This window comes from Megalobrama amblycephala, linkage group LG24 (assembly GCF_018812025.1).
Source record: "Megalobrama amblycephala isolate DHTTF-2021 linkage group LG24, ASM1881202v1, whole genome shotgun sequence".
NCBI lineage: Eukaryota > Metazoa > Chordata > Actinopteri > Cypriniformes > Xenocyprididae > Megalobrama > Megalobrama amblycephala.
Genome location: NC_063067.1, coordinates 21256868 through 21271704, shown reverse-complemented (window position 1 = coordinate 21271704; position 14837 = coordinate 21256868). Strand labels below are relative to the sequence as shown.

General features: G+C 38.0%; 1 protein-coding gene across 9 annotated transcripts in view; it reads left to right on the top strand.

Moving 5' to 3' along the window:
- agrn (agrin) overlaps positions 1 to 14837 on the top strand; it is a 282408-nt gene that overhangs the window by 140617 nt on the left and 126954 nt on the right. For all 9 annotated transcript variants that reach the window (XM_048178733.1, XM_048178732.1, XM_048178735.1 and 6 more), the window contains one exon: positions 8330 to 8545. In XM_048178733.1, coding sequence (XP_048034690.1) covers positions 8330 to 8545 — 216 coding nt within the window. The remainder of the gene's footprint in view (positions 1 to 8329; positions 8546 to 14837) is intronic.

Below are 14837 nucleotides of genomic sequence, written 5' to 3'. Positions count from 1 at the left end.
TTTCAGGAAGTTGTAATCATTTCAATGCTTGCCTGCTTTCCTTTGTGCCAGAGATGAAATTGTGACAGAGTAGGTCCTACTCTCAGGTTAATAATTGAGTTTTTGCATTAAGAACCGCCCACTGACTGACATTGAGAGTGACTAACCAGTTTATTTGGTTTTTATGTGCCATTTAGGGCCAGGTTTGTATGATTTTAATTGTAAATATCTAGTTTACTTGCTAACCTTTGCAGTGCAAACCCCAAAGGGTTGTTTATTCTTTAAGAAAAAGGAAAACACTCTCCCAGGGTCTTTCATCCATATCCCTGACCGCCCTGCCATCATAGATTTAACTGTTCAGGACCACAGTGCCCTTTGGTGGACCACTGGGCTCTCCCTTGTAAAAGCAGTTGCCATAAACATGCCTTAGGAAAAAACAAAATCGCATTTATGTGTGTGTGTGTCTTCTTTTCATGTACAGTACTTCTTCATTCTGGCTCTTTTCTCTGTTCCTTGCCCTTTGTCTGTGATGTGTAGGAGAGTTTTAACCAAGAGTCATCGCTGGTAAATAAGTTCAGTGAGGTTTAAGCCGGGGTCAAGGCCTCGAGCTGGCGCGGATGAGCAAAGAGAGAAAGACGAATTGATTGGGCTTTTATATGTGGAAATTGAGAAAATAGAGGGTGTCTTTGGCGTGACCTGCCCTAGCCCACTGTACTATATATAGCTACAGAGAAACAAAATAACACCAGCTTTTATATTTGTTTTTCCTCTTTTCTCCAACTCTTCATTTTAGTTTTAATAAAACATAATGAAATGGAAGAACATGGAGAAAGAGTGTGAAAGTGAAGAAAATGGACAGGATGGGAGGGGAGGGGAGCCCATTTTAGATTAAACCTACTTAAACTGGTTTGCTGGTCTCACAGGTTGGTCTGGTTTACAGGTTTTAGAGGGGTTTACACCAGTTACACCAGTTTAAACCAGCTTTGTGCAGGTTTGGAGAACTTGACTCAGCTGGGAGACCAAATAGACCATCTTAAACCATATTTGGGTAGGCTGGGAGATCAGTTATACCAGCTCAAACCAGTTTTGTGTAGAAAGATCTGATGATAGATCAGTTGGACCAGCTTAAACCGGCAGGATAAGAGAGCCTGACCAGTCTTAAAGACCAATTAGATTAGCTTTGGACTGGCTGGTAATCCAGTAAGACCAGTTTAGAAGACCAGCAAACAAGCTGTTTCATTTATTTATTATTACTTTTTAAGTCAAGTCACCTTTATTTATATAGTGCTTTTACAATGCAGATTGTCAAAGCAGCTTTACAATGATAGAGGGAACATAATTTTGGATGTACAGCAGCTTTAGAAGAATATGGTGTCATTGTCCAGCTTAAGTTCAGTATTGATTTATTAATTTAGTTCATTTATCTATACAGCAGCTCTGGAGAAAACAGTGACGTCATCGTCCAGCTCAGTTGAGTTCGCATACAATGGTGTCAATGCAGGCAGATCAGTAATATTGTTGAATATCAAGTGTCCCAGACTAAGCAAGCGAGAAACGACAGCGGCAAGGAACACAAACTCCACCAGGTGACAAAAATGGAGAAAAAACCTTGGGAGAAAACAGGCTCAGTCAGGGGGCTAGTTCTCCTCTGGCCAAAGAAATAGCTGAGGAGTTTATATTGTAGAAAATCTAAGTCCTTAGTAGTTACTTGACTGGAGTTCCAGCAGATATTCACTGTGTGAGTGTATGTGTGTACATTTTGAAACTCTTTGTAACTGCTGTGCAGACTAGTCGATAACTTTATCAGACAGTAAACATTGAAATATCTGTATAGGAAGCCTCTGGGATTTACGTACAAACTGTTTTACTGGAGTCTGCTTATTCTACTAGACACAGATCGCTTGTCTCTCTCAGTCTGTTTTAGTTATTGTGAAGTTTCGTAGAGCGAAACTCGTGCTGTGTTTGTCTCACAATGAGTCAATGGTCATGGTCTCCAGAGTGTTTCTCCATTACTCACGCAGAGAGCAGAGGTATCAAACGTACCCGTGGTGGTCTTGCCATAAATGAGATTTTTAGAATAATATCTCAGAAAATGGATGTCTCCCAGGAGATGAATGTGCCCTCACTGACAAAAACAGGCCATTATTCCTCAGCCATTTATTTAGCGACTCAATCTTGTGTTTTAATATCTTTTTAGTATTGCTTATTACCGTTTATGTACAGTTCTCCCACAGCCCCATCACCGGACCATCGTTTTGCATTATCATTAATATTGTTAAAGTGAAATGATTACAGTGACTCAGTTTTAAGCTAAAAACAATCAATAATGAGGGTGAAAAACAGTCACACAAAGAAGCTTCCTCTCAAACTGAAGTAGTTTATCAAAAGACAGAGTCGAAATCAGAAATGACCTTTAGTTGGACAGTCGATTAGATAGAATTACTGGCGTTTCATAGATAAATTCACTATGCATACTCAAATTGAAGTTGATTTGTTTAAAATCCAATTCGGAAAGCACAAATATACTGTATCTGAAGCCTTGAGCTTCCGTCTTCATAAGTTAATGCACATCTATATGTGCGAAAGGTCCCATTGTAAAATCAACGTCTTTTCCCCATTGATTCTAGGGCTGTTGTCATGGCAACATGTTTCAGCACTCATGGCTGTGGCACCACATGGCTGGAAAATGAGCGTGAAGCTCAAAACGCCTAGGCTGACATCATGGCAGAAATATGCAGCCACAGGAAGGCTCAACTCACACTTCCAAATAGCGCAGGTTGTGAAAGACATGGGTACCTAATGAATATATAATGAGCAATATGTGCTGAAGGACTAGCAGTTTTACTGAATGTGTAATTGCCACAATTTCAGCCAATCAGAGCTAGAGATGCTTCTATAATTAAATTCTGCCTGCTACTGGTATAAGCTGATGAATATTCTTGTTATAGCTGATAAATTGGTAACATTCTATACTGTTTTCTCTAAATAATTTAAAAATAAATCAGTAAAAATTAGAATCAGTCATTTTAAATGCTACGAGTGAAATTATGTATCACAACATCATATACAGTGTGGAAAATTGATATTATTTTGATATTTGCTAAAGATTACATTATTAGTCTTTTAAGTGAGATTTAGGTGAGCTTTATATGATGGCAAAGGTCATCTAAATTTAAAAATGGGCAGAAATTAGCACAAGCTAATACATTTTCAGTATCCTGATACTGAATATTGCAAATACTGTAAGAAAGAATTGTTGGTTTAACTTAAAAAAAGTAAGTTACTTAGTTGTCTTAAAATTTTGAGTTCATTGAAATTAAAAATTTGAGTTAATACAATGAAGGCGATTGGTTTAATCAACAGAAACTCAAAATATTATGTTATCTGAACCACGTTAATTATTGAAGCTGATTTTAAGAAAGAAACAGATGTGATAAAACATGAAAATAATTTTTTTACAGTGTGACCAATAAATTCACTTAATTTAAATGACACTAAAATCAAGCCAATAACCAATATGTTACTGATACATGGTGAAAACCCATATCAGGTGATATTTAATGTTTAATGTACAGTCATGAGGTAGTATTTTGGATCAGTGAGATTTTAGCTTAAAATAGAGAACAGGAGATCGATAAAACCGCTAGTTAGGACAAAAACGATTCGCTTGCGTATGGTGTTGTTTCTGGTTAGGACAGAGTCTGTATGGAGCATCTGTGTAGATTTTGCCTGCTTGTTCGGTGTGCTGCAAATAAGAGTACTTAATGCGAATTTCAACAAAGGCGCAGGTGTTGCAGTGCGAATGGAACACTTGACGTGAAGTCATGCGGAATGTGAAATGAGTAAATGATTGATAAACTACACATATGGATGAAAATCTGTGTGGTCTGCCTCACTTCAGAATCGCATGCCGTGAAAAAAGCTTTCTCTTTCTTCATTTTATACTCTCGGTGATGGCAAAGATTAAATGGAAAGTGATGGAATGGACTTGGGGGTTCAAATTCCCTCCCCCTTTCAAAAATCGTTAAGTAGTAGATGTTTCACATGCATATGCATTATTGAGACTTGAATATGCAGCGCTCCGACACTCAGCACCTGTCACGCTCACACTCTTTATTTAGCATGGTTGTGTGCTGCTGTATAGTGTGTTCTTCTAGGGCTCAGAGTCACAGACCGTTCAGACACTGACCCTAGATCCAGGTGGTCTACTCTACTCTACTCTACTCTATTATTACATCTATATTTGATGATGCTCAGCAGCCACTAGGTTTAAACGCTTGTTTTTTCTGTGTATAGCACACAGTCCACAGCCGTTCATACAGGGATATGAGTCACTATACTAGCATTGACTTCTTTGTGGCTGTTAATTCCTAGACTGTTAAAAAAGAGGGTTTTTTTTTTTGGAGGTGTAATATTGGCAGATGCTTTTTAAATTAACAGTACCATATTGGTTTTCAGCCAATAATAAGTAGATGAATATTGATTGATTGATTGATTGATTGATTTGACACTTGTTTTACATATTTTTACATTTTAGGTTACTTGTGCCTTCATCTAGAGCCAAGGTGAAGGGATATGGCAAAAAAATTGAGCCTTTAAGAGCAATATTTTTTAAAACTTTCCTATAGATGTCCCACTGCTATTGATAAGGACCTCGGGGCAGTTGTATCCTAATGGTTAGAGAGTCAGACTTGTAATTTGTAAGGTCACGGGTTTAAGTCTCAGTACCAGCAGGTAATATAGTTGCTGGGAATGAATGAACAGCACTCTCTTTCACTCTCTTACCCACAACTGAGGTGCCCTTGAGCAAGGCACCTAACCCCCAATCACTCACTGGGTTCCGCAACAATAATGGCTGCCCACTGCTCTGTGTGTGTGTTCATGGTGTGTGTGTGTGTTCAATACCCACTGCTGTGTGTGTGCACTTGGATGTGTGAAATGCAGAGCACAAATTCTGAGCATGGGACACCATACTTGGCTACATGTCATGTCACTTTCATTTTTATCACTTTCATCTGAACAATTCGGTTTTCTCAATATAAATCTCAAAATGAATAATTATCGATATTTAATGCTATACATTATAATGGCAAAATTAACAAACATTAAAATGTTAACATGTTCTAAAACTGCTGATTTTATTTTTACTTTTTCAGACAAAATATTGTAGATTTCAATGTCAGCCATCAGTTATCAGACATAACATTAATAGAACATTACATAAACTAGGGCTGTCAAGTGTTTAAACTTTTTAATCTAATTAATCACATGATGTGCCAATTAATTAATCTCACAATTTAATCACACATCATATTCGGCTGAGAAATTACTGCCAAAAGATCATTTAAAGTCATTATTGTGTTAAAGAAGTGTTAAATATTTTATTTGATTCAACAGAATTGTAAATACAAAATTTAAAATTTTTGGCAAACTATCCCCAAAATATGAATTTTTTTATTTTAATGAAATGATACTTTAAATAAGAAACTAAAACTGCCAGTAGGTGGCGGTAAATGTCTAAATGAGTAAGTTACTGAGTCATTCATTCATTCATTTGATTCGTTAAAAAGGCTGATTAATTCAGGAATTAAGTAAATGGCTCTCTTTATGAATGGACTATTGAATCATTGATTCACATGATTGATTCGCTCAAAATGCGGATTCATTCAGAAACGGAACACTGCTGTGTGTTACTCACAACAGTTCTGCTCTGGCCTTTACAGGTAATGTTTTCGTTGGCAAAACTGAGCAAAAACTTTAATTTTAACTTTAATTCTTATTAAATTCTTATTAAACTGTTGTATAAAATCAATTGCACTCATGCTATTCAGGACAAAAACAGCATTTGTGTGATATTGCTTAATCATATGATATAAATATGAGACGATGGGCCGGTTTCACAGACAGGGCTTAGACTAAGCCAGGATTAGGTCTTAGTTCAATTAGGATATTTAAGTAGCTTTTATAAACATACACTAGAAAAACACATTACTGGTCTGCATTTGAGACAAGACAATGGCAATGACATGTTTTACGATATGTCAGTACAAGTTTCTTTCAGTTAAAACAGTTCAAACATGCACTTTAGTCTAGGGCTAGCTTAAGCCTTGTCTGTGAAACCGGGGGAAAAACTCATACAGGGGCATTTTTGCCCTGATATCTTGAATTTTAGGGGCATTCTATAGGCTTCATGTTCGTCACCAATACATCATGTTACACCAAATGTTAGATGACCTACGTATGTCTGGGGCAGGGCAGGACGGGTACTTTAAATGTGTTGAATCATTTTAACACGTTATTTTTACTTAACTAATTAATTAAATTAGTGTGTTAAATCAACAGCCCTAATTAAAACACGTATCTGTATTGACCAGAATATAATGTTTGAACATTCCTAAAGAATACATACAAGTTTTATATTCATAAGTTCCTGTAAGACCATGTCACTCCCAGGCTGTCCATTGCTGCTTGACAAATGTAATTATAACAATCTGATTATAATATTGTTAGTTTAGTAGCAAAATTAATGATCGGGAAATCAAATGGTCTTATTTTGGGCTCTTTCATTTCAATTTCTTTCTTGTTTTTTCTGAACATTAATTTATATAGTGTAACATAATTGGAATAACACCAGCCTCTTTAATTAGTCTCTAGATACGCGACTGAAGAGCGCGCCTCCAGGAAGTGCTGTCCTTTGCAGGCCAATCCCACCGAGATCCGCAGGCTTTCACGGAGTCTGTATGACTGTGTCCTCAACTTGTTGGTTTTGACCTGATTTACTCAGAATCAACAAAGAGCCGGGCCGTCACAGTGCTGCGGTGAATCTCAAACAGGCGCAGAGGTGACAAGCACTGTGTATGAGACAACGGTGGGCAGGTGTGCATGTCGGATTGACAGCGGAGTTCAAATGCACCTCTCCGAACACCTCAAGCTCACGTGTGCACGCTCACCCACACGTTCCGCATGTGTGACTCTGTGTAGGTAGCCGGTCACTGCTAAAAACGAAAAAAAGCCTATTGCCTACACCTGATGGCTGTCATTCAGTTTGTGGCAGCTCTGGGTTCTTGCCATAGTGGGCCATGCCTGAGGGAATTATGGAAGTTTGCGTTTTGATGGCAGTTGTGAGACAAGAAAGCAATAGAACGAGACCGTCTCAGAGGAGTTAACACAGATGCTCACCTGTCAGTGTGAGAAAAGAGGGAAAAGTTGTGTGTACAGTATGTGTGTGTTTTACATGTTTGTGTGTTATTGTATGAAGTGAAGTCAGTGATCAGGAACAGCCAGACAGATCCTGGAGCATAGCGAGTGCTCATGCCACCCTGTCTGGACCTGTTCTGGTAGTCTGTGATAAGAAAAAGAGAGAGAGCAAGTGTTTTTTTTTTTGTTGTTGTTGTTTTTTTAAAGATCACTCATCATGACCAGGTCTTCTCAGCAGTATGCTTGTTTTGAGACCGTTTTTTGCATTGATTTGGAATTTGAAAGCAACTGTAATGCTGTACAGCTCCTTAGACAGGAGCTTTAAAGTCATCGTTCACACAAAAATAGAAATTCTGTCATTTACTGAAAATTATTCTTTTATCTTCGTGTTGTTCCAAACCGGTCTGACATTTTCTTCTGTGGAAATCAAAAGAAGAAAGTTTGATCCTTTTCGCTGACCCTTTCACCGACTGTGATGACGCGCCATCCCCCCCCCCCCCCCAAACACACACACACCCAAACACACACACACACACACACAAATTTTATTAATGAATGCAGTCTATATAAATGTATGTTCCAAGTTGTCTGAAATAATACAATAGCTTTGTGTGAGAAACTGACTGAAATTTACTTTGTTTGAATCTGGCAGGGAAAACTAGGGGAAACATTAATACTTTCAGTGATTAATGGGTAAAATTCTTATCTATTTATATGATCATATGGCTTCAAAAGACTTGGAATATACTGCTTGATTGGTACGGACCACATTTCTGATACTTTTGTGACATTTTTTTTGAAGTGTGAAAGCTTATGTTTTGTGTTCCACATAAGAAAGAAAGTCATGCAAGTTTAGAATGCTAAATTATGTCAATTTTCATTTTGAATGAACTATCAGAACAGTCTTTCTAGCAGAGTCTTTCAGTATTGATTCTGAAAGCAAGTATAACAATGCTGTACATCTCTTCAGATGGGAGCACTAAAGGTCATGTGTTAACTAAAAGAGTTTTTAAACTGAGCACTGGTTTGCATGAGCTGTTTTACAAGGGTCTTTTGTTCCGTTATCATATGACTGTAGTCTTCCAGAACGCTGCAGATGTCACAAGATCATGGCTTTCTAAAATGTACTCTGTCTGTGTCTCTGTCTCTGTAGGTTGCAGAGGAAAGCTGTGTGGATTTGGAGCGTTGTGTGAAAGAGACCCGGCTGACCCCTCTAAAGGAGAATGTGTGTGTAAGAAGATAGTATGTTCGTCCGTGGTGGCGCCGGTGTGCGGATCCGACTCCTCCACCTATTCCAATGAGTGTGAGCTGGAGAAGGCCCAGTGCAATACACAGAGACGCATCAAAGTGATGCGCAAAGGCCCCTGTGGTAAGTCAAGTCACATACTGTACACAAATCAGTGCATCTGTTATTATTTTCAGTGAATTTAAACTTCCTCGAATGTAAAGGCAGCTGAATATTTTAGTGTAAAGACCCTTTAAGAAATATTGTAATATTGATATTATTGATATTATAAAGACATGTTGTTTGCAAATTAAATAGTTTAATGAAATATTAAATTATTGAATTATTTTGTCACTGTATTAAATCAATCAAATTAAGTAAAATAATCTACAAAAAGTTACATTAGTCTATTTCTGGAAGAAATACATTTCAAATTCAGTTTGAAAAAAATATTTTATAAATTATAAATAAAAATTAAACATACAAACTGTATGTTGCAAAGGGCGATTTATTTATTTACTTTTTTATTTATTCATTTATTTAATGAAAACTCCAGCCTTAGAACAGTTTTGGTCATTTATTATTTATTATTTCCCACTTTTGAATTTTTTAAGTTTAGTTTTATGTTAAGTTTAACTCTCAGGGGTCGGCGGTCGTGCCGGCAATACCACCTCATTTTTTCTTACCAATGCAAAAGAGACTCAAAATACTCTGCCAATTTTGGACATACAAACAAGATTTATACATCATTCAAAAATGTGAAATGTCTTCTTTTATTTGTGTACACTCACAGTAAAAACAAAATGTTGTGCTTTTTGCAAAATAAAGAAAAGTAACATGATGTGCGATCTGCGGTTTTTATCTCAATGAAGTCCATTCTTAAAAAATGAACTGTAACATAGTGAATATTAGTCAAACAAACAGACATATCTTTATAGAAACATTGAAATGTCAGGTTTTATTTATTAATAATGTAAGTCAAATCGAAAACAAATATTCTCTTTTTATGTAATCTGTTTGAAAAGAGAGAGATGTCAGTCATTCACGAGTCACCTCATTATCTGCTAATGCGGCCACGACCACGGAGAGCGCAAACTAGTCTGGTTTGGACTATCCAAACTTAAATTCAAGCATTTATTATAGAGACCAAACAACAGTTTATTATTGTATGTTTGCATATTCATGAATCTCGGTGATCATCATGTATATTCCAATCAATTTCATTCCATGAATGATAACTAATATGTAAAATGTGGCCCATAATTAAGCAGACTCAGTGGCAGTGGGCCTGGCCAGTGCGAGCCATAATTACGTGATTCAGTAGAACATGCTGTACAAACCCTTCAAAGAGCTCTAATTAGCCACCTCACATGCTGTCTAGCAGGAAATGATCAGTCCTGAAGAATGAGAGCTCCGGCCTACCAGTGAACTCCTGCCTCCATTCAGAAACGCATTAAAGATCACACTGTCCTGGTGTGTTAATGCAGTTGAAGTTCGGCTCCATGCTAATCGCTGCTGGCTCCGCAGCAGGGCTTTAATGGGCAGTAGCCTCCCTGCTATTGTGCTAATGAAATTGACAGTGTGGCTATCAGGGGTCATATCTCTTGCTCGAATGGGATCAGCTGACATAGATAACGGGCAGTTCAGTGTTTTTCCTGGGCAGAAGGGTTGAGATGGGAGCTGAGTCAGGTTAGCTGCTGTTCTTTGTAAGGTTCTACTCTGGTAGTGCAGCATCCAAGATTACCCCTTGCCAAGCACAAAGTAGTAAATAAAAAAGTTACTTTCAAGTTATATTACTTTTTATAGTAAATATTTACCATTTTTAATAGTAAATATAATGGTTTGAGGCTGCATTTATTTGACATTTTTTTCTGTTTTAATATATTTTAAAAAGTAATATATTGCTGTGCTGCCAAAGCTGAATTTTCAGGCATACTCCAGTCTTCAGTGTCACATGATCCTTCCGAAATCATTCTAATATGCTTCTCAAAAAAAAACATTTCTTCTTATTATTATTATGTTGAAAACAGTTGGTCTGCTTAAAATTTGGGGTGAAACCATGTTTCTTGGATGAATAGAAAGTTGAAAAGAACAACATGAATTTCTTTTGTAACATTTATAAATCTTTACTGTCATTTTTGATCAATTTAATGCATCCTTGCTGAATAAAAGTATTAATTTCTTTAAAAAAAAATCTTACTAACCCACAATTTAAACAGTACTATATTAAATATTTATTGCTGAATTATTGTACAGCACTCAATACTTAGTTGGGGCTCCTTTTGCCTGAATTACTGCATCAATGTGGCGTGGCATGGAGTCGATCAGTCTGTGGCACTGCTCAGGTGTTATGAGAGCCCAGGTTGCTCTGATAATGGCCTTCAGCTCTTCTGCATTGTTGGGTCTTGCATATCGCATCTTCCTCTTCACAATACCCCATAGATTTTCTATGGGGTTAAGGTCAGGCGAGTTTGCTGGCCAATTAAGAACAGGGATACCATGGTCCTTAAACCAGGTACTGGTAGCTTTGGCACTGTTTGCAGGTGCCAAGTCCTGTTGGAAAATGAAATCTGCATCTCCATAAAGTTGGTCAGCAGCAGGAAGCATGAAGTGCTCTAAAACTTCCTGGTATACGGCTGCGTTGACCTTGGACCTCAGAAAACACAGTGGACCAACACCAGCAGATGATATGGCACCCCAAACCATCACTGACTGTGGAAACTTTACACTGGACCTCAAGCAACGTGGACTGTGTGCCTCTCCTCTCTTTTTTTGGGTTTTGTTTCACAATCCTCTCCAGGGTGCAGTTATCCCTATTGCTTGTACATTATTTTACCACATCTTTTCCTTCCCTTCGCCTCTCTATTAATGTGCTTGGACACAGAGCTCTGTGAACAGCCAGCCTCTTTTGCAATGACCTTTTGTGTCTTGCCCTCCTTGTGCAAGGTGTCAATGGTTGTCTTTTGGACAACTGTCAAGTCAGCAGTCTTCCTCATGATTGTGTAGCCTACAGAACTAGACTGAGAGACCATTTAAAGACCTTTGCAGGTGTTTTGAGTTAATTAGCTGATTAGAGTGTGGCACCAGGTGTCTTCAATATTGAACCTTTTCACAATATTCTAATTTTCTGAGATACTGAATTTGGGATTTTCCTTAGTTGTCAGTTATAATCATCAAAATTAAAAGAAATAAACATTTGAAATATATCAGTCTGTGTGTAATGAATGAATATAATATACAAGTTTCACTTTTTGAATGAAATTAGTGATATAAATCAACTTTTTGATGATATTCTAATTATATGACCAGCACCTGTGTGTGTGTGTGTGTATATATATATATATATATATATATATATATATATATATATATATATATATATATATATATATATATATATATATATATATATATATATATATATAATATAAAAATATGTAGAAGTAAATATTTATGTAAAATATAAAAAAATTAAATGCAGTTCAGTGGCCAGAAGAAAGTATTTATAGCTGGTAAGTTTTCTTAATTCACACTGCATTGGCAGAAGTGGCAAAGGGCTAATTTGGACCCCAGGCATAGGATAAGAGTGAGACAGAAAAGAAATACAGAGAGGTGGCCTGTTTTTAAAGATGAGCAGGGGAGCGTGGGTGCTCTGATAATATTGAACACCGGTGGGTAAACAGAATCTCCAGCTGTTTGTGTGAGTGAGTCAGTCAGTCATTCAGAGAGTCAGTGAGTGAGTGAAGGAAAGAAGTGGAGTGTGTATGTGTGTGTGGAGCTCATTTCAGGCTGGCAGTATGCTGGAACTTGTCTGAATTGGCAGCGGCGCAGCAGAGCATTGGACCAGGGCGATTGATCAATGGAAGGATTGATCATATGTGTGCAGAGCACGTCTGGAATTACTGTGATTGCCAGGAGCGCTCTCTTTTCTCACTCTGTCTTTTTTTACACATTAACGTCTCTTCACCTCCAGCCTGACTCGTGATGAAAACCATTCTTGAGTATCCACAGCACGAAGGAGGTAAAATCTGTGCGTCAAATATTCACTCCCTAAACCAGGCCTACAACTTAAACTAGCCGCCTTGGCTGAAACTGTCGGTTTCTGTTGTCTAAATGAGGTTATTCTGCTGTACAGAAGAGTGGGGGTGGAAAAGCCTTAACCTCAGGGTATCATGGGAAGCTGCTTAATGGAGGAATCAATATGTTTGTCCCGTTATTGACGGCTGAAACCGTGTTCCTTTACTTGGGAAGTATGGCTCATTTCTCTCAGATCCTTTACCTGCTATAACTCTAGGTGTTGATACTGTTTTTCTTCTTCAGTTGCTTTTCACACTCTCTGTCAGCTGATGCTCACGTCATGAGGCGCTACATGCATGTTTCTGTATTAATGTCAAAGCTGACGTTCATCCAAGCAGGTAACCGTTGCTGCAGCCATGAGAGACGGCTGATTTATGATCTTTCTGCAAACACATCTCAGTCAATATTAAAGCAACTCTCGGAGTTTACCCCGAGGCTAAGTCGCAGGCTAAGAGGAATATACTGTTTGAATGCATTCTAATAGTGATCCATCTCAGAAGAAAAGGATAGATTGTTTTCAAAGAAATGATTAATAATGCTTGGATGTAGATAAAGGTGAGCTTTAATGAAAGCTTTGCTGAAAGGTGAAGTGTGTAATTTCTTTGGCACTAGTGGGATTCCAAATGGAATTTTCTGAAAATATTATTTATTTAAAATCAATGCTTTAAGTTGTGTGAAGTGTTGCTGGGGCTTTGCTTTTCAGTTTCTACGGTATTCTGGGTGGTTGTTAGATGATGTCTTTTGGCCTAAGTAAATATAAATGGAGTCTGCACCTGGTATAATATTCAGGTTAATAGGCCAATATGACATCACTTTGTAAGCCAAAACATGCCTACATGGTTCCATTGTCCTGAAGTCAATGGGTTTTTTTAATTGGATTTTGGTTAAATGGCTGAAATAAGGTCTGTGGTTAACACAAGCTCAAGACACTTTCACATTTTATGACATAAAATACATGAGTATCATCCACATCAGTATCACAGTGATTTTTTTAAGCTGTTACGTGTCTTGAAAAAGGCGGTTGCTAACAAGTGGCTAAATTGGACCGCAGAGGCTGTCAGGGAGATTAAACATCATCACACCAAACAGGTCCGCTTTTACAGCTTGTATTTATTTTGATCATCCAAAAGCCTATGGAAAAATCCTATTGTGTTTTTTTGTCAAGGGAATCGGTGTGATGCTAACTGCCGATTGGCGTACAATCATTACATAAAAAGTTCACTTAAATCACTTAAAAATAGAATAGTACTTTACATGATTTTAAGTACAATCATGCCTTGTCAACCCACAATTGAGCTGCTTATAGTTTTGTCTGAATTGGTATTAGATAAAATACTGTTTTTAACATTAAAAAATTTTTTTTTTTTTATTTGTTAAGGTGTGCGTGATTGCACTTTTGTCTCCCTTATTAAAAACATGGTGTGAAAACCGACGTCCTGTTTGGCTGATGGTTCCCCATGATGGCTCGTTATTCAGGCACAGGCAGGGTCCTGGTGACACCTCCAAAGCCACTGAGCTCGGCAGCCGCCGCCGCCGATGGCACGTAGCCAGCCCTGCCTCGTGCAAATGAGTTTTTCGCTCACCCTGTTCCACCCCTGCGTCGGCTCCCGCGCTCGTGCGTGGAGACGCTCGCCACAACACATTCACCTGTCTCCGTGACAGGAGACTCAATTCACACTCATCAGCGCCTTCTCGGTTTCCCTACTCCATCTGCAGAAAAAAAACCCTGCGGTTCCTTGCTCTCAGACTAAATTTAGCTTGGGTTACGTCTACTACACAGTCTTGTCCTGTCCACCGGCACACAATTATAGCAAGATTGACTTTCTCCTTCAATAATGGAGTCTCTCAATTAATTCTGGAAGCAGATACTCTGATCTAGCAACATACATCATACTTATTTTTTTTCTGATCTTAAAACTCACTCAGCTGAGAACCAGTGTGATCTTCTCATCTGAAAAATGTTGCTAATATGCTCCAGCATGATTCAGCTACAATGCATTGGAGGTCTATGGAGGTCTGCACAGTGTATTAAATGCAAACCCACTCTGTAAATGTGATGCCGTGATCCAAAACTATTAGTCAATTCAAACTTTTGGACCCACATGTTGGGTTCCATAATGCCCAAATCTAGTATATCACATGCGGCTTGTCTTATAGCATCACTTCCACACAGCTACTCTATGTAAGCATACACAAAAACACCCGGACGTCGACTTGAATATGATCAAAACCATCACGAGAGCTTCATTCTGCTGCTTATCCCCTGGAAAATGAGGATACTTCTTATACAAATCTTTTTCTCTCGCTCTTCTCCTCTGTCTCTCTCTCTCTCTCTCTCTGTCGTCCTGCTCACTTCCGA